Below are 20302 nucleotides of genomic sequence, written 5' to 3'. Positions count from 1 at the left end.
GAACTGAAAAATCGACACAAAATCTCAATGTATAACCAATTCAACTTCTCTTTGGTACAATGATGGTTCTGAATAATTTCAGCAATATACCTAAATTATGAAAGAGGGAGAGTCTTACCCCAAAACACTGCAGCAAGACCCTCTTTTTGTCAAAGTTGTTCTCCCTCTTGAGATAACGAACGACAGCGTCTAGGACATTAATCCGTATGTTTTTGGTGACATGCAGAGAAGTGTTCTGGATCTCCTCTATTGCGAGCAAGACTACAACAGAAGTGGTGACTGCTTGCTCCAACACTGCTGCTGCAGATGGAGTCACCAGATGCTCTATCCTGGACCTCAGACTGTCTGCCCAGCAGTGTATAATCAAGTGCATGACCGTGTCCTGACTTGCCCCAGGATGGCAGGCTGCGGTGAAGTCAACGGGACAAGTCCAGTTGAAGTGCCTGACCAATTGTTTGGCCAAGCAAAGATCCTCAGAGGTTTTGTTACTAGAGGTGGAGTGGTTGGTGTAGGTTGCACACATGGTGCTCACCCACTCATGATCAATCATGTAAAGAAGACTAGGATTGGAACAGATAGATGTGACAAAGTTGGACTGATCATGCTCCCAGCAGAGAGTCAAAAGCACTGTGTCCGGGAAGGATGTACTCCAGGTGGAATACTGGCACCATTCTGCAGGGCAGAATCCTATCTTTTCTCCTTCATCCTCACCCAGAATTGAATGGTTTGCACAGTACTTAATCAACCAAGTGTTGTCTTGGTTAGCCATCATGTTCTGCAGTACTGTCTCATTGGAGCAGACTTTGGAGGCAAAATTTTTTGGGTCCCTTTCAGCACAGAGAGCCAACTCAGTTATGTCAACAATGATGGGGTGAGCCCATTCGGAGTACTTGCATACCTAAAGAAAACAAAATATGATGAAACTCAATCCAATCATTTTAAATATGAATGAGCCAGATAAAATACACACCTGTGGTATACTCTCTATTTCCTCAATTTCTTTATCTACGCACACAGTTTTTAGCCAGCTGTTCTGAGGGTTCTGAAAGAGCTTTCTCAACAAAGCTGCCTCAAAGCAGACATTCTTCTGGAAAGTAAGCTGGTCCTGCTGCCAACATAGAGCGACCACTGAATCGTCCACCAGCCGATTCACCCAGGAGTGGTAGTCGCACCAGTCCAAAATATGAAACGTTTCTGGAGCCGGAGTGGGTGGAAAAATCAAAGCAGTGCTGCAGTGATCCTCAAGCCAGACATTATCCTCATTACGTAAGAGTCTATTAAGAAAGGTTCTGTTGGCGCAAACCTTCTCTGCAAAATCTGTTGGATCATTGCGTATGCACTGCGCCAAAACATCTATTGTCATCTGCATCACGTCTTGCCACTCTGCATAGTGACAAGATTGTGACAAAGGTGGATCCGTCCCAGGAAATTGTGGTGGAATTGGCATAACGGTGCAGTTTGGCATGAACTGCACATTTTCTGTATTGGAGAATAACAACGTGAAAAAGCTAGTGTCCTCACAAATAAGCTTTGTAAGTCTTGGACTGTCCAGGCTCATACAGAACCCCAGAAGGTGTGACTCTACCGAAACTGTAGGTTGATCAATCCACAATTGGTAGAGACAGAACTGACCTGCTAGATAGCTGTGGTCTGCTGTGGAATTTGCACAGTATCCATACAACCAACTGTTCATCCGGTCTGAAACCAACTTCCTCATTAGTGTAGCATTATTACACACATGTTTCACAAACTCCTCCCGTTCATTGTCGCTACACAAAGAGACAAGGATAGCATCCACCACCTGGTTTTCTAACCAGCTGTTGTAGTTGCAGACAAGCTGTTGGAGGTTGGGCGCTTCTCTGGCTTTTCGGTGAGATGTGGGGCTGCTAACAGAAAACCTTTGTGTGTCTCCAACATTGCAGTCTGATGTCACAAAAGCTTGAATAACAGAGCACATATTGTTCCATACAAGCTCAACTTGCCGGACACTGAGCGAGCTGAGTGCCTCACACAAGACAAGCACGGATGCGGACATTGGTGCTCTTGAGCCATAGAGAATTTCAGCACAAAGTGTATCATTGAACTCAGACAGATCTTGGCGATCACATCGGAGCAGCATGTCATGGCTATTATAAGTGTCTGCCTCTGGAAGACTGTGTCTGAGGTTGGGAGGATTCTGGCATTCTGGACTTGGATATGTGCACAAAGACTGTTCTGGAGTCATGAGGGTGTCCAAAAGGATGTCAATGAATGAGTTGGTGAAGGACCAGCTCACATTATGGTTCATTCCCCTAAACAAGACAGATGCAACACATTATATACATACTATATAATGGGATACTGTAAAAAGAGAATTTAATGTTAGTCAGTTGTATTCTAGAAAATATTTGCATTACTTCACTAGAGATATACATATAAAAATCATAACAAAATCTAAAATAATGGACACAATTTAAATGCACCCAAAATAAAAAGCATCTAAAAGATTCCCTTTAATTAATTTGTGTGTTCACGTAATATTGAGATTGTCGTCTGTTACAGTAGTGTAGAACAAAAAGGCATCACTGTGATTGGTGTTTGAAAACCTTTAGCTACATTAAATGAAATAGTTGTCAGTATTAAGTAATGGCGGCCCAGTGGCGCAGCTGGAATGCCAGTGCAATGCACAGTTCTGAGGTACCAGGTTCAATCCCGGACTCACCCATGTGGAATTTGGATGCAACATTAACTCGACACTCTAAATTGCCCCTAGGTGTGATTGTGAGTGCGGCTGTTTGTCTCGATGTGCCCTGCGATTGGCTGGCAACCAGTTCAGGGTGTACCCTGCCTCCTGCCTGTTGACAGCTGGGATAGGCTCCAGCACTCCCGTGACCCTCGTGAGAATAAGCAGCAGAGAAAATGGATGGATGGATATTATGTAGTGCAGCGTCGCAACACTACAAACTACACCCCATACGTTGTATCGTGAAACATTTGAAAGTTTTTTTTTTTTTTGCCCGTTTTTGTTGATACATTGCTGGTGTGTTACTAGCAGAACTGAAAAAAAAAAACTGCGGAAACTATCCATGCATCCATCCATCCATTTTCTAAGGTGTTTATCCTCACAAGGGTTGCGACATTGCCAGAGCCAATCCCAGCTGTCATCCGACAGGAGGCAGGGTACACCCTGAACTGGTTGTCAGACAATCACAGGGCACATGGAGACAGACGACAGTCGCACTCATAATCACACCTCGGGGCAATTTAGAGTCTCCAATTAATGTTGCATGGTTTTGGGGGGTGTGGGAGGAAACCGGAGTGCCCGGAGAAAACCCATCCAGGCACGATGAGAACATGCAAACTCCACACAGGCGAGTTTTGGGTTTAAACCTTGTTCCTCATAACTGTGAAGCTGCATCACTGTGCTTCCACTGCTGAAACTATTACAATAAAATTTGTTCAAGTACCCATAACACTTTGGTGCATATCAAATACTTTTTATTTACATAAAGACAGTTTTGGAAATTTTATTTCAGCAGACTGTGTAGCTCAAGTGTCAGCTAAATGCAAATTTTAGCGGAATGTACTCATCACTCACCATATTATGAGTTGCTTGAGGTTTCCTAAAATGGGAAAAAAAGGGATTATTGATGATGAGTTACACATGAGTGAAATATTGCCAAAACTGTACTGATGGACTTTACCTTGCTCACAGCTCTCTTTTTCATTTAAAGATGGAATTCTTATTCCAAACTGCAGTGCGACTTTGACATAGTCCATTGGTACTTGGATTAATGCTGCTATGGTATTTGAGACATAAGTAATGGCTGCATCCACCACTACATTCACAAAAGTCCCAGATCGAGGGAAACTTTCAAAAATGGTTAAAAACAACTGTTGCAAACTGGTCAATGTTGCAGCTCCTGATTCTCCCAATCTGAGGTAAGCACTGACCAATCTGTGAAGATCTGCATCTGATGCATCAGTCAGGGGGGCACATGTCTGGGATCTCAGAGACGATAAGAACGACAGCAGCGGCTGGCCCAACTCCTGAAAAACTGTCTTTGTCAGCTCTGCTTCCACCCCACAATCAACCCTCTCAGATAAAATGCAAACTACAGTTTTTGGGAGGTCATCCATGAACCCATCACTTAGCAGTAGTTGAAAGGCAGCATCGAGATCTGTCAAATCATCATTATATGTATTCAAACCTGTGGCGGAGGTTTCAGTGCTGCGAGTATTTTTATTTTCACCAGACAAGTAATGGATCTGATGGATAACTGTCCAGATGTCGGTTTCTAAACTGGTGGGCCAGCTCATCTTTCGTTGGATTAGTCTGGGTTGTAAACTCACTTGGTTGGCATCACTTACAATCCCTGGGAATATAAGGAAACATTCTCTACTAAATTGATTGGTAATGACTCACTAAACTTGACAGATGATAGGTCACCACAGGCGCACAGTATAGCTGTATTTTTCAAATTATACATCTTGCATGGAGAAGAACATTTCCACTCAGGAATACCTAGTTTCCATTTTTTTTTTTTTACTTAGGTTACTTAGAGACGGTCAAAAATTTTCAAAGAAGTTATAGTAGGATTGAGTTCTACAGTTCTGAAATCAGTCACATCACAGTACCTCTGATCATTTATTGCTCACTGGCTCCATGCTTATTTTTTAGTTGGTTGCAATTTCAAGGAAGACCCATATTTCCGTCAGTGCTATATTTAGGTTAGCGATATACTTTGTGTTAATGTGCCAGTACCTATATATTGTGTTTACTGACGGCAGGCACGATATCCAATCGAGGTCGCTATCAAAATGTGTGCACTTTACAAGTTAAATGGCTTAAATAACAGATCAACTCAGATGCAACCTCTTAACCAGCTCTAGTTCACTGAACTACAATAAAATCTTGTCTGTACTTACCTAATAGGATCCACACTGGGAAAACAGCCCACATTGCTTGGAAGTGACCAACAAAAAATTACATTGAACAGAATGTGTCCACTTTACTTTATCGCGTAGAAGAATGAGGGCTCACACAGCAAAAATATAAACTTTAACAGTAGACTCATGCGACATAGTCCGGTTGAGATGTTTAACCTCCCGTCTCCTGATGCGGACCGACCAGGAACTCCACACCTGCCCCGAATAGCTGTGGAATTTAATAGGACACTGTGGCAAACCTGTTGAAAAAGGCGGCGGTGCAGATTGAGGTCCGCTGTGAAACCCAGGCGCGACTTGGGCCCAAAGACATGATAAAATATTAACAAGTGCTGTTGACTGAAGTCATGCCATTGGAAACCAGAGTCCTTTTCTTCCAAGGGACACCAGCCTGGCCGCAGGATTGACATGACATCAATCTCAAGCACTTCATGATGTGAGACTGAGTTGATGCATGCTCATCAGAATGTATGTCAGTAAGAATGCACGGTGAACCCGGGGGTAAAAGGTTTAGGTCCTGAACACAGTACATGAAAGAAACGCTTCCAGAATACAAACCCAGTAGAGCTCTGAAATCGACTGACTCAGGTCAAATAGTAAAGCGCAGAGTCCAAAGCAAACATGGTGAAGCAGCATTTAGGTATTATGACGCACAGATATGGAATACATTTCCAAAAGAATTGGTCCAGCCCCCAGTGTGAATGTTTTTAGATCCAGGTTGAAAACCTTTCAATCATTCTTGCACTGTAAAGTGTTTTTTTTGCACTTCTTTTAATATATGTTTAGTTGTAATTTTTAGTTTTTTTCCGTTTTAAATGTTTTATCTCCTTGTATTCATATCCTTTTTATTATGTAAAGAACATTGAGTTACCTTTGTGTATAAAATGCATTATAAAAATAAATTTGTTTTCTCATGTCATCTTGTTAATAACCTCACAACAGCAAGGTTTTCTTCATCAATTGTTAAGCGCTCTCTGTCTCAAATTTTAATTTTCAGCAGCATGATAAAAAAATGCAACAAAAAATGAAAAGTATTTGTCCATTAATGGATTGTGCTGTGAAATATGCTGTTCAGACTTTGGTGAACAAGTTGTGCATGTGTGTTGGGTGTTTGACAAACATGGAACAGTTGCATTCAAAGATCTAGAGGTCAAACAGTTTACGTGTAAAGGTAATGCTAAAGTGCATGTTAAATTCATCCTGTAAACTCACCCCAAAGCCCAGTTTTATTATCTTTCCATAAGTGAGGGGATCTATCTCAATCTTTTAAATTGCAAGTAAATACAAATTTCCTTAAATGAATTGTGAAGTTGCATCTCTCAAGTATCAGCAGTCAAGGGAAATAAAAACGAGAGCAAGGAAGAGGGTTTTAACTTTAAAACTTTGTTTCACAATTCAGAAAGTCATTGTAACTGTATTTACACTTTACAATAGTACATAGCCCCACGGCTAAGAAAGATGTCTTAAAGCATTTTAAATACATCTTTTGCACAAATAATTCTTACAAGTATAACAGATACTGGGGGTTGCGAGGGTAAAAAATAAAATCAATTACTCTTGAGAAAGACTACTTTGCAGAAAAAGTGCATTGATTAAAACTTAACAGGACTTTTCCCACAAAAACTGTATTCTCTACATGCTAAGTTTAACAGTTTTTTGACATTGTGCTAAACTACAAATATTTCTGAAGTTAATCTTCATTAATACATTTTAAAAGTAGATATGACATGCCTTTTTAAAATGAAAGATACAAAATGTATTCCTTATTTTAAGGATTAAAAAAAAGGCTGTGTGTACTGTACCACACTTAGTGTACAATAAACTGGTAATGCACATAAAAATGGAGCTTGATGAAATGCATCAAATGCTTCTCACAGATCCTCCAGAAACTGCTGACATTTAAATAAATGTCACACAAACTGAAACTGTCAGGCTTCCATACTACTAGAAGCTGGCAGCAAAAAAAAATAAAAATAAAAAAAAAAAAAAAAAAAAAAAAAAAAAAAGAGAGATTCTCAAGGTTCATCTTTTTTCTTCTCCTCCAAACAGTTCAAACCTCCACGTGCCTCTATATTTGTTCTAAAGTTTGAGGAAGAAACAAAGAAATATGAGGAAAAACACCTGTGACTTCAACCTTTGCACGATTTACATTCATCGTCTGGACGCGTACACTCAACAGTAAATGTCTTTGTGCCCTGCAACATTTGTAGAAGGTACACAAACTCAATCAAATTCCTGGAGCGCTACCAACATGTGATGGAAAAAAAGGCAAAAAGGGACAGGTGCTGAAAAAATGGCAACAATCTCTGATAATTGCCAACCTTTAACAGCAGAGATTGTTTGGACAAAACAAGCAGAGCAAGATTCATCTGACAAATCCAACACACCGGACACAAATGAATGCACATACGCAACCCATACTCCACATAAACATGCAGGAATGAGTGGTGCTCTGCACAACTCTGGAGTCTGATTGTCTTTTTTTTCTAACCACAAAAGGGGACAAGAATGCTACAGAGAAATTAAGTCACATGGCAGAGTAAAAGTAACCCTGACCTAGAGTCATTTGTAATAATTAAAAAAAAAGAAAGCGCTTTGATACAAACTTAAAGGAAAATATTAATCTGTTATGGGGAGAATTTAGTAAGCAGTTGGGTCAATCAAATGCAGATTGCCAAGTGTGTCAATTATATGCACCCTGCACGACAGTCCCGTCTCAGTGGTAAAAACGTTCGGCAGAAACACTGTCCATGTACTGCACAGGCATACAGAGTGGTTAGAGGCTGACTGAGAAAAGGATTTTGCTGGTGCCATATATGGCTGGTTGAGGTTGTGACCGGATGTCAGAAGACACTGGCCGTGCTACATTGTCATTATGCTATTGATAGCCATTAAATTGCAGTTTACAACCAAAAGTCTGGCTGGGATTAGGTCAGAAAGCTAGTAAAAGACAATGCTAAGAAATCAAATACTATATTGCTGACATATCACTTCAAACACAAATGCCCTCAAACCTAACAGTATGTCCAATTTACATGCCTTGAACGTATTTTAAAAAGAGCCTGGGTCCACAGTGAGCTCAAACCTTTGACTTAAGTCTGGAGAGCATACTGTGCTCAGCTTGATTTGACAACTTCACCGTTCATTTTTTTAATACCCATATTTGAAAACACTTCAAAGATAAAATACCTATAAACATTTAAACCAACAAAATCAAAAGGAACAATACAACCTTGATTCACCTACAGCGGAATGCATATGATTGAAAAGGCTACAAAATTTGCCATCCACTAAATTACTGAGTTTGTGTGAGTGGCTAAGAGTAAACACAAATGTAGATTCATTTACAAGCCAGTCCTTCCTGTGGAGATTGGAGTGTCAACAGCTTCAGCACCAGTTGTGGGTTTGGCCTCAACGCCTCAGGTTAGAGTTCTTCTTAACAAGTGGTGTGTTACAGCCACTAAGCAAGCACCAAAACGCTGATTTAGTGTGGAGATAATAGCCCACTCCACAGCTGGAGAGTCCATCAAAAAGTGGACTTCGAAGTGTCTCTTTACAATGTGTACATTTACAAAATTTCACGTCGTTCTTTCAAAACAATTTTCTTCTGAACAGTCCCCCCCCAAAGCAACTGTGGGGTTTAAAAAGAAAAAAAGAAGCAATGGTATTGTTTTAAGCAGCTTTTTACAAAGATTTTTCAGTTCTTCCTTGCTAAGCTCATCTAAGGTACAAGTTCAATCAGGAGGCAACATGTCATGAAGACGAAATCTCTCCCGAACATGCGGCCGCACATCCTCATCCTGTTGAAAAGGTAGAAAAATGATAAGATGGAGAATAGACTCACAAAAACTCAAATGTAAAATTGCTGGCAGATTAAACAAAGAAAGACATACCAGCTGAACCAGCTTTTCAAGGAAGGGCACCAACTTCAGCAGCTCATTGTCGTTCCTGTCCATGAACCAGCTCTCGATAGGAATTCCATTGGACAACTGAGAGTGTAAAAACGGTTTAAAATAAAAATTTCACCGTGCCTGTGCCATGTCATGTGTAACCCTGTAAGAAAACTTTTGAGAGATCTACCAAACTGAACCCCATCTCTGCTGCACCTAGAAATTCTGTCCATAAATGTTATGAACAAAACCAGTGTCAAAGGGCAGCTTTAACAGATTCCAACACTCACCAGAAACGAGTCCAACTTACTGCCGGAAATGTGGACCAAACTGTGACACCGGTAGTACTGGGACTGAACAGCCCGTATCAGGTACCTCATTCTCTTGAAACAGCCCTCACAGGACTTCCCTGAGGGACAAGTTTGGACACCTTCTCAAAGTCCACAAAACACATGTAGACTGGATGGGCGAACTCCCATGTATCATCGAGGACTCCACCGAGGGTGAAGAGCTGGTCCACCATTCCACGGTCTGGACAACAACCACATTACTCCTCCTGAATCTGGGATTCAACTTCCCGATGGACCCTCCTCTACTGCTCCCCTGAATAGACCTTACCAGGGAGGGTGAGCAGTGTGAGCCCCTGTAGTTGGAACACACCCTCCCCTTCTTAAAAAGGGAGACCACCACCCAAGTCTGCCAGTCCTGAGGCACTGTCCTTATTGTCCAATATTCCTGAGGCGTGTCAACCAGGACACCCCCACAGGAACCAGAGCCAATTGGAATGCCGTGCGAATCTCAGCCACGCCCAGGGCCTTGCCCCCTTTTTAACCACCTAAGTGACCTCAACTTCATGGATAGGAGAGTCCCAATCACACATTTCCTGGTCTCACTGTCCTTACATACTTGAGCATTGAAGTCCCCCAGCAGAACAATGGAGTCCCCAGTGGGAGCACTCTCCAGCACCCGCTCCAAGGAGACCAAAAAAGGTGGGTAGTCTGAACTGGTGTTTAGGCTACCCTCTCGTCCACCGGGGTGAACCCTAATGTACAGGCGGCAGGCCAGGGAGCAATAAGTACACCCACACCTGGTTGGCGCCTCTAACCATTGGGAAATCCAGAATGGAAGAGAATCCAACCGGTCTCAAGAAGACTGGTACCAGAGATCAAGCTGTGTATGGAGGTGAACCCAACAATAGCTAGTCGAAAATTCTCAACCTCACACACCAGCTCGGGCTCCTTCCCTGTCAGAAAGGTGACATTCCACATCCCTAGAGCCAGTTTCGATAACCGTGGATCAGATCACATTCAGCCACTGCCCAGCTCACAGAACACCCAACTTCAATGACCCCCTCCCGCAGGTGGTGAGCTCATGGGAAGGGGCGCCGACATTCCGCATTTGGGCTGTGCCTGGTTGGGCCCGATGGATGTAGGCCTTGCTACTGGCTGTTCACCTTTGACCCCCACCTCGAGCTCTCCTCAAGAGGGAGGCCCCGGTGACCCATGTCAGGCAAGGGAAAAGTACATCCCATTATTTTATTTGTAATATGGGTCTTAAAGCTGTGCTTTGTCTTGTCCCTCATCTAGGATCTGTTTGCCATTGCCTACAGCCCCAGGCAAATTAGCTCGTAGAATTATTGGGACGGAGAAACCCCTCAACCATGACCACAATGTGTCAGATTTTAGTCTGCCTGTAATATGATGGGGGGGGGAGGGGGGGGGGGGGGAAATACCAAATTGACAGAGCATCTTCAACCTCTTAGTTCTCAGGTCATTTTCCAATCTGTGCAAAACAAATGCAATTGGACCGTCTTATAACAGTTCCTTATTTGATAATGTAAAACTAATATTTAAAGTAAAAAGGACACCTGAATTCAGATCCAAATAACTTCTGTGACTATCAAAATTAAATTTGTCACAAAGGGTAATGCAGGGATCTGTTTGACATATTACAGTCTGGAAGGAGACATTCTGCAGTTTGAGGGTGTTTATTGTGCACTTGCAATAAAATATATATATTTGATTATTTTTATGATGTTAGCAAGCCTAAAGTAATCAAGTGTAGCTTGGAAGCAATCAGCAGAAATATCAGCATCCTGTCTCCACTCTCCTATAGCAAGCAACAAATATTTTTGGGCAAATGCAGGTGATATTCATTAGGCCAGGGGTGTCAAACTCATTTTTGTCACAGACCACACTGTAGCTACGGTATCCCTCAGAGGGCCGTTATGAAATCATAAAAATATTTAACCGCCTTATTATATTAACATGAAATTTATGAACTACTTTTAGAATCAAAAATCAAGGGTAATGGGTTCTTCAATTTTTTGGTAACACGCTTCCAATGTCTCATTAATTATGACATGACAATTTGAAATGTTGGTACACATTCTAAAAATTATGGAAGTTGATACACACGATTTGCCTTCGCGAGCGACATATAAGCATGCGGCAGGCCAGATCTGGCCCCCAGGCCTTGAATTGGAAACCTGTGCATTAGGCAATCAGACAGCGCGAGTTACACACCCAAACACCCTCCCATCAATTACCCCTTGTGATAAGTTAGGACACACTTCCCTGCCTCTACAACTTCGACAATAGAACTTTCACTATACCATGTGACATACTCAGTTGACCACTCTTTTTAGAGGGCCTGGGGGGGTGGAATCTGTTTATCTGGTCACCTGGTATGCAAAGGCTTGCGGTGAATTGTCAATGATGATGGTCTTTGACAGATCTCTGCCAAGAATATTGAGATCCTTGATGTAGTTGCCTTGGACACAGACACAATGCTCCCGAAACAACCTGTGTCTATTGTTACAGTGAGAAATGAGAGGAAAGAGGGATGAATTTACATGATCAGACAATTCAGAAAATGCAACCATACTGCCACATGTAATCAATGGGACTACAATCATGTAGAAACGCCATACCTCACTAACTGTTTCTTAGGATCTAAGATGTTGAGTAGTTTGTCCGCATACACCTTTTTAGAAGCTGTAAAAAGGATGATCTGGAAAAATGCAGTAGAGTGATGGGGATTGTGTCAAATCCAATAAAGGTGGGACAACAAGTGTAAAAGCCAGGCTATATTTACCTCATAGATTTGGGACATGCGTTCCAAAAACTCTCTAAAAAAGGGTCTCAACCGCACATACACCTGCAAATGACGAGAAATTCTTCAAATATCACATGCCCCATTGTGACAATGAACTGCACAGTTAAACTTGTGTGTCAGGATTAATATTCCATGATATGCTTAGTTTGTATTTGGAGGTAGACTATACATATCTAAGTGAGTGACAAAGAAATCCCATCAGAAGAATCTTTACAAAATGTGCATTCATCCCCCTCTACAGGCCTCAAAAAGGCATAATTTACCTGGTAAATCACATCCTGAAAGAGTACAGGGAAGGTAAGGGCTGCATCCTCCAGCTCATTTAAACTGCAGTGAACAAGTGTTTCATCCTTAAAGACATCGAAAAATAATTTATTAAAAAGTACGTTGTAGAATAATCCTATGTTGCATTTGTAGCTGACCAGATCAAGAACCAGAGAGAATTCAGGTGTGCTACGAGTCTTCAGTGGGAGGGCTGGTTTCCGAGTGAGCTGCTCTTCCGTTAATGGAGGAACATGCTTGATGAAGAAATACCTGAAAAAAGACATGAACCATGCCTTGAGTTGATCAAACAAACGAGTTCAAGTACAACCACAACAAGAGCAGAGGAAATGATAAATGAATTTAGTCTCACTGATTGCCTGTTGAAGACAAGGGTGACACCTATGACAACCTGCTCAAGTCAAATGGAAATCAAAAGCACCACAAAAATAAGTTTAAATAATTGTGTGGTTAACTTATTGATTTGGATTAAGAGATTTTTATATTTCTTTACATTTTATTGATAAAGAACTACAATTAAAAGTATTGGAAGGGTTGTTTCACATTTCCTTAACAGATAAGGGAATAGCCTCTTACACGTGTGGCTTTGTCATATCTAGTGATGACTCGATTAAGAAAATGTAATGTTCAAATTTTTTAGGAGGGCAGCAGTAGCACATTTGTAAAAACAAGCCTGGAATACACGAGTTATGGTTGGAATCCCCCTGCGGACTAAAGACATTGCAAATAACCAGTTGGAGAGTCTGCTTGAACTACAATCAAGGTGCGTTTGAGAAAGGCACTGAAACCCCCGACACCACTTTCCCTCACTGCTTATTTGGTCTGGTTCTGTGCGGTGTGCAATGTATAATATACAGCAGAGTGTAAACTGAATTTTCCTTGCAGGACTGAAAAATACTTAAAGGTCTCTGAAACATTGCAGCTGTTTGCAGAAACCTAACCACCTTCAAACTAGATTTCTAGAGAGATTCTGTCCAGAAACCGCTGGAGGTCCATTAACAAATATTGAGAACTAGAACTTTCACTCACGGGTCAAAGACTTCCCAGTCTTCTTCATAGGATGCTTCAGGTGGTACTGCAGTATGGGAAGGGTTCATGTATGCCATATCTGGACTGGAGCCCAGAGCTGGAACCGTAACAAAAGTCATAAATTATTTAATTGAAAAGAAACATCAGCCCGCACACACAAAACAAATAATTATACAAGTTCTGATCATAAAGCTATATAAAATACCAGTGAGGGGTGGAAGGTCAGCATCACTTTCTCCCTGCTCTGCTGTGGGGTAGACATCGGGGATGTGAGGAGGTCGTAGAGGCGGTAGTTGGGATACACTCGAGTAGAAATTAGTGGTGGTACAGAGTTCCTGTGTAAATGTGACTGTGCTGGTGGGCGTTTCTACAGTTTGTTCAATTTCCAGCTGTTTGACTATTTCGTCAGCCGCCAATGCGGGGTCTGGAGAGTCCGATCCAGACGAGGCTGTGCAGATGAAGTAAAAAGCATTTTAATGACTTATAAGACCTAATAAAATAATACAGTGAAACCTTGAAGTTCGAACATTTTGGTGGCTGTACAAAAATCACTTTTTGCCCCCTCTCCAAAAAAAAAAAGCAGCATAAAAAAATGCCTCGTTTTCGACCCAATTGTCAGTGTTCCAAGACTCAGCCATGTTGAGTGGGTAACTGAATAAAAAGAAGCGATCCCAAACGCACACGGGGCAGTGGCAAGACTAGTCGCTGCCCACTTTGAGACAAGCAGTCACTGATTCTCAAGCCAGTGGGTGGCCATGAGGACGCACCTTCACAACTGCTTCTCAAGGTTATTATTTTTTTTCAGTATTTTCTTTGCCGTAGGCCCAAAAAAAGACAGCATTGCTACCAACAGTGAAGGAAAAGGAAAGTTGAGTAAACCACAGTGTATGAGTATAAGTACGCCAAGTATAGAAATGCGGTGCCTGTATGTTAGTTCTTGCTAGCGAGCATCGTATGGCTAAGTCGCCTATTCAACTATCCTAAAGAATAAAAATCCAATAAAAGGCACCTACAGTACTGTTGCAAAATGAGTGACAGTCATTACAAAGCAAAAGCCACAGATAATAGAAGAAATGGAGAAGCTACTGGAAAATTATGCAGTCAAATGATGGTGGGGTGACTGATACTTCCTCCTTTCCTCTTGAGCCATCGCACCACGACCAAAAAGGTAAATTCTACACACATTTAAGTTGTATTAAGTTTAGGCATTTTTTTTCAATGCAGGGTATACATATTTTTACATAAATAGGAATTAAAAAGGAAATTTACTATTTGGAGGTTTCAAATGGATTAAACTCATTTATATGATTTCCTATGGGAAAATATGTTTGAGGTTGAACAACTCAGACTGAACACTTCACAAAAACGAATTATGTTCAAACTCCAAGGTTCTACCGTAGTATGGTTTTAATTTGAGCTCTTTTCTACAAACACCCATTAATTAATTTCAACAATTTGAGAGATGGCTGTGACCATAAAGGCCTACCATTTTTAGCTGGTGAGAAGAAGTTAAAAACAGGAGAGAAGATGGTCCCAAGAAGTGTTGTCCTAGGTGGGCTTGTGGGCACCTCCACTGTTGTTGTCTCTCCCAGACTGCCATTGGGCTTTTCCTTATTCCTGTCATGATTGGTTGCCACTGAAGGGCAATAATGTGCTTCAGACATCATTGAACAAATGACATGAGCAATAGCAGTTGTAGTAAAAAACACTTGAGAAAAGTAGAACTTTACTTTGTGCTACTTACATCCATTGACGGAGCCTTTTCTGCCAACCCTATGGGCAGGGTTGTTGTCTGGAGTTGAGGTGATCAGGTTGTTGCCCACATCACAGTGAAGACGCGCCTTCTTGGCTGGGCTCCCCTGCTGCACCTTAACACATCAGAGTCATATGGACAAAACTACTAACCTCGAAAAATTCACAATTTATCCATCCATCCATCCATCCAAGCCCCTTATCCTATCAAGTGTTGAAGTGTTGGAGCCTTTGTCCAAATTTTTTGATTTTACAGATTTTCAGAATTCTGTCAAGAACATTTCTGTGCAATAATCATAAATATGCCATCATCAAAATTGTGGCTTCAATGTCATTTTAAGCTTTTTATTACATTAACTTTGCAATGGGGACAGTTGCAGCCTAATCAAAGAACCAGTAACGATGATATGGAAGAAAATATGTGCCACCAGGATTTTAATTTAATTTTTAAAGTGGTCACATTTTTAATAGTTGTATTTCAGTAACATTTCAATGTTAACAATTCAACTGGCCACAATTCACTGTCTGAAATTCATCGTCTGTGCCACCAGGAAGTGGAACTGGGTGTTCGGTTCTGATCTGATGTAAGATCTGAACTGAACACCCTGCCAATCCCAGTTACGCTTTCTTAGTCACACACTAAGAAAGTGTAACTGGAATAACATTTTTTACATTCCATCATCAAAAATATTTGCCCATGAATTAGCTCACCTTTGCCAATTAGGTTTTCAACAATGGCAACAAAAAAGAAAAAAAAATTAAGTCTATTCAATCAAATTTATAATTAAAACAACACTATTTCGCAAACATAACATTGCTGGTAGAGACTGAGACAGATAGTTTATGGATGGACAATATTTTTGTCTAAACAAGGCACACACACACACACAAAAAAGTTTGGTTTCCATTTTTACCTCACTAAATATATTTTCAAAAGGCCCTATGAGCAAAAAAATCTAACCAAAACAGTTTATCAATGCATAGAAAGTAAAACAAGATCAGAAATTACGATGCGTATAATGTGGAACGACAGAAAAAGAACTGAACACATAATGGGAGGCGCAAAAAGACATGGAAAACCAAGACGACCCCTAAACTATCAATCAAACAGGAATCCAGCCATTTGTCAGTGCAAATAAATATCACCTAATTCAGTCTGAATCAACTGCCATCACAAAGGTCTAATTTCCAAGGTGTGAGTCAAGAGTCAGATCATAATATGAAAGAGCAGAGAGCTGTCAAGACCATCACAAACTACCGGTAATTGAACAAAACATAACGATGCCGTTTGTTACAAGTACATATCTAAGCTTCTGAATGTTCCAGTTAGGAGGGTCTGGGCTATGATACATAAGTGGAAAGGCAATTAGACCACCAAGATTTCTGGCAGAGGAGTACAAATAATGTATTGGAAGAGTGGCCCATGAGCTAAATACCACCTGTCAAGAGCTTTTAAAAAAAAAAAAAAAAAAAAAAAAAAAAAATGGAATCAGCAGGTACTGTTGTCAGAAGAAAAAACATGAGTAATATACATCACCACCACGGGCTGTTTGCACGCACGCAAGACCCCACAGCTGGGGACAAAAAAAAAAAAAAGTTGAATCTCATTTAAACTTTGCTAGACAATTGGAAAAGAAAGTTAAATACTGGAAAAATAAAGTCTCATCGGATGACCACAAAATTTTACCATTTGGATACCAAATGTACACTACTTTTAGAAGAAGAAATGGCACTGCAGATCGCCCTACAAAGCACACCAACAGTGAAGTTTGGAGGTGGGAACATGATGGCGTGGGCTTCCTTTTCAGCAGATGGTTCTGGTAAACTTCATATTGAAGGACAGGTGAATTGGAAAATCTAGTAAAACATTCTTGACAAAAATTTGCTGCCATTTAGGAGTATGTTGGGGGGAGGGGGTATCATTGGAGGGAGTCGAAAGTCTGTGCTGTCAAGATAACAAATGGCTACAATATAACAGAAAATTTAAGGGATCTGAATACTTTCCATACTGTGTATGCATGTGTATCATTTGTTTTCATCTATTAAGTTCATTATTTTACAGTTAAAATGACTGTCATGTAATAGATCAGTAAACTCACTGTACGTAGTGAAGCTGTGAAAGCCCTGTCAGCTGATGAATTTAAAATTAAAAAAAAAAAAATACACTTTAATGACTCATCATAGATACGATATTGGGGAAACGCCACGAAGCAAAGAGGGTTCATCTTCGAACATAAACATAAACAGACCATCTTAAATACTGTACACAGCTTGCTTTGTGCTGCTGCAATCTAGCATGGGCTTCAAGAAAAACATACTCTACCAAATCAGCATGCCTTAGACTCAAGACAATGAGGGAAACCATGCTTGATAAAGTGTCACAAAGAAATACAATCATTAAAACATAAAATTGAAAGGAGAGTATCAACCCATGAAGAGCATATGTCCTATTTACCTTAACCGTATTTCCTCTGATGAACTTTTTGATCGTTGACAACAATCCCCTACCACCACTGGTTGGAGTGTCGTCTTCTACTTCTGAATGCCTTCTCTTGGTTCGGGATGGGCGACTGGCCAGAGTGGGGATCGGCTGCTGAGACGCCTTTCGCATTCTCAGCCTCATTGTTGTAGCAGTCACATGTAAGCTGTTTCAGATATAAAATGACCTCATAAGTCAAACAGGAGATGTGAACGTAAGAGATGGAATTAGCTAAACTATAAAACTGTATATAGGCTTACTGTTTAGCTGTTATGCATTTTTATGCTTTGTGTAGTATAGGGCTCTATGGGGTACTTATTTTTTGTTTTGTTCTTTTTTAAATATGCTGAAAAAAAAAAAAGGGCAACTAAACTGCTTTGTAATTTTTTTCTACTATTCTAGTAAATTTTTTGAAATGGCATAAGCAAGCAGTAACTTTTAAAGATAGACAAACACTGCTTTGACTGTTAAAATGACCAAGAATAGAAGGGCGTCTCTGTGTATAGTTTTGTAGGACTGGTTCAGTTACTGCAAACATCTGGATGTATTTAACATCCCTTTTCACTTACATCACAGCAGCCGCAGCTGGCTTAGCTTTCAGTGGTACACAAAAAAAAAAAAAATTAAAAAAAATTGGGGGGGGGGGGAAGGAAAAAAAAAAAAAAAAAAAAAAAAAAAAAAAAAAGAGTACAGGTTTCACTCTACACATGATGATTTAGTATGGATTTAAACATTTAAAAAATATATTGTACATATAATGTGATTTCAGACTTATCGGAGAAATAGACACTTCTTGTTCAATATAATTGAGGCTCAAATAACTTGGGCTCATGAACATGGAAAACTTGTGACAAAGAACACAAATTGTAAGGAAAGACCAGCCTTGAGTGATTGCATAACAGCTGCAGATTGAAAATGTGCCTGGACATATCCAAAGTAAATAGATCCAGCAATTCAGAGAACATAAATACAGAATAGCTAAAAAGAATAAAATAAAATGCACCTAACCACATCAACTTTTCATGAATGGAAAAGCTGATCCCCAACAGTGATTATTAGGATTCTGTCTATCCCAACGATTGCCGCTAAATCATTATGTCAGGGTTTTTATGCACACGATCAAAAGCATAAATTGGAAAGGAGTGAAAGTTGTAACGATGGTTAAACTTTTTTTTGTTGTAGTTCTCTAATGTGCAGACGCGGTTTACTGGCTGTTTTTACAAAATCAACTCAATCTACCATTGCTCGTTATAATGAGTAAATAATACGGCTGCAGCCATCACCAATCCCGGCGATTCTGACGTGCAAGGATCATCATGCACATATACTGTAGCTGTTGCTGGGGGCAAGCAAGCGAGCGGGAAATAGAAAAATGCATGCTTCAAACAGAGCTGGCTAGTTAGCCATGACATCGACAGAGACGTTTAGGTCAACTTAAGACCACTCGATTCAGGCATGATACAGCTCTGGCGTGTATCTAAAAATGTATACAAAAAACGACGGACCACCATAGTCCTTTTTCATTAAAATGACGATTGCCTCGCGAACCTCGGCGGCTTGACAAACTACAGTCCATCACATGTACATTTAGCGTCAAAAGCACTAATTAGCTTTACGCACATCCGCGTTCTTCAGAGCAACATGTTACCTCCTGTCAAGCGGAGACAAACTTATTTAGTATTCATACCGGACGAGGTAATGACTAAAGGAAAAGTCAAGGCTAATGTTAACCTGCTGTAAAAGCTAGCACGCCAATGCGGCATTGCAAGAACACCACCAACCTTGGTATTAAAGCATGCAGCAGCAAGTGACAACCTTCTTTTGTCATTTTATTTGCAAGTGTGACAATTGCGGTTGAGGCTGTCAAACATCTAAACTCGTTGCTCTTGGCGACACCAGGTATTTTTTTTTTTTTTACATCTCTAAACTCTACTGTTGCGTGTTTCAACAATGCAAACGACTGGATGTTTTGTTTTGTTTTTTTTACGATTAAAGATGAAAATATCCGTGTTATTGAAGTAACCGGAATACATGAATCGTAAAAAAGCCCGTTAGCTGGCTATTGAACCAGCAAAGTTCTGCCGCGGAATGCATCTGCTCGGGCTCCCCACACAAGTTACGAGACATAACTGCAGGACATGACAACTATTCGCCTTTCCCAAAACAACGCTTTTACGTGACGCAAATGTCTAATTTGATAACCATTTGATGTGTAAGGGTTTGTAATTTTGTCACGGTGGCCAGAAAAGACCTGTATCCCTCGAAGGCCGTCGTTAGCTTTCTAGAAGGTATGGTACTTAGCTTAGCACAACTAGCACCGAATCAGCTTGGCTTCCTTGGGGGAAAAATGCTTGAGGCTAGCAGATGTGCACAGGCAGGAAGGGAAAATTCGCAGCTTGTCGCTAGCTAACATGACATACGGCACGGGGCAAATGTGGACAAAATGTCGAGGACGGCTACTTACTTGACGGTGATCCACGGTTGTTCCAAATAAGCTTTCACGACCCGAGAGTCATCAAAACAGAGCCTGCGCTAGTATTCGACATCTTATCTCCTCAATGGCCGTCTCCGAAATGACACACAGTTGTTAACAGGCGCCATTTCCCGCCTCTGCTCGGGCTCTGCGAGGTAAATACCCGTATGGACCCCGACACGCCCCCTTACCTCTCGCACCAAACACCAGCAGCCTTGTCTGCACTGCACCCAGGCAAGAGAGTCCTTGCATCATCATTGCCCATACAGTAGCTACTCGATATCTACTCACGACAACAGTAATACGATAAACAGCAACAGCTCTAAGGTTGAACCGTTCCAAAAGAGGATTGCA

The 20302-nt window shown here is 40.9% G+C and overlaps 2 protein-coding genes across 2 annotated transcripts in view; both read right to left on the bottom strand.

The window, feature by feature from the left end:
- strc1 (stereocilin 1) overlaps positions 1–4299 on the bottom strand; it is a 29135-nt gene extending 24836 nt beyond the window's left edge. Inside the window, exons 1-4 of the mRNA XM_061813396.1 lie at positions 3684–4299; positions 3578–3602; positions 971–2291; positions 119–898 (exon numbers count right to left, since the gene is read on the bottom strand). Of these exons, the coding sequence (XP_061669380.1) occupies positions 119–898; positions 971–2291; positions 3578–3602; positions 3684–4299 (2742 nt within the window). The remainder of the gene's footprint in view (positions 1–118; positions 899–970; positions 2292–3577; positions 3603–3683) is intronic.
- A 1989-nt stretch (positions 4300–6288) lies between these two features.
- Positions 6289–20112, bottom strand: ctdspl2b (CTD (carboxy-terminal domain, RNA polymerase II, polypeptide A) small phosphatase like 2b). The gene is made up of 13 exons (XM_061815493.1): positions 19940–20112; positions 17452–17641; positions 14989–15112; positions 14731–14880; positions 13450–13692; positions 13245–13341; positions 12356–12467; positions 12197–12283; positions 11913–11975; positions 11749–11828; positions 11500–11626; positions 8820–8915; positions 6289–8726 (listed from the first exon to the last, which is right to left on the bottom strand). The coding sequence occupies exons 2-13, from the start codon at positions 17617–17619 to the stop codon at positions 8661–8663; spliced, it is 1413 nt and encodes a 470-aa protein (XP_061671477.1). The 5' UTR covers positions 17620–17641; positions 19940–20112; the 3' UTR covers positions 6289–8660.
- Between the last annotated feature and the right edge of the window lie 190 nt (positions 20113–20302).

Source organism: Syngnathoides biaculeatus, chromosome 3 (genome assembly GCF_019802595.1).
Source record: "Syngnathoides biaculeatus isolate LvHL_M chromosome 3, ASM1980259v1, whole genome shotgun sequence".
NCBI lineage: Eukaryota > Metazoa > Chordata > Actinopteri > Syngnathiformes > Syngnathidae > Syngnathoides > Syngnathoides biaculeatus.
The sequence above is the reverse complement of the archived record's forward strand: the minus strand, read 5'-3'. Positions and strand labels throughout refer to the sequence as shown.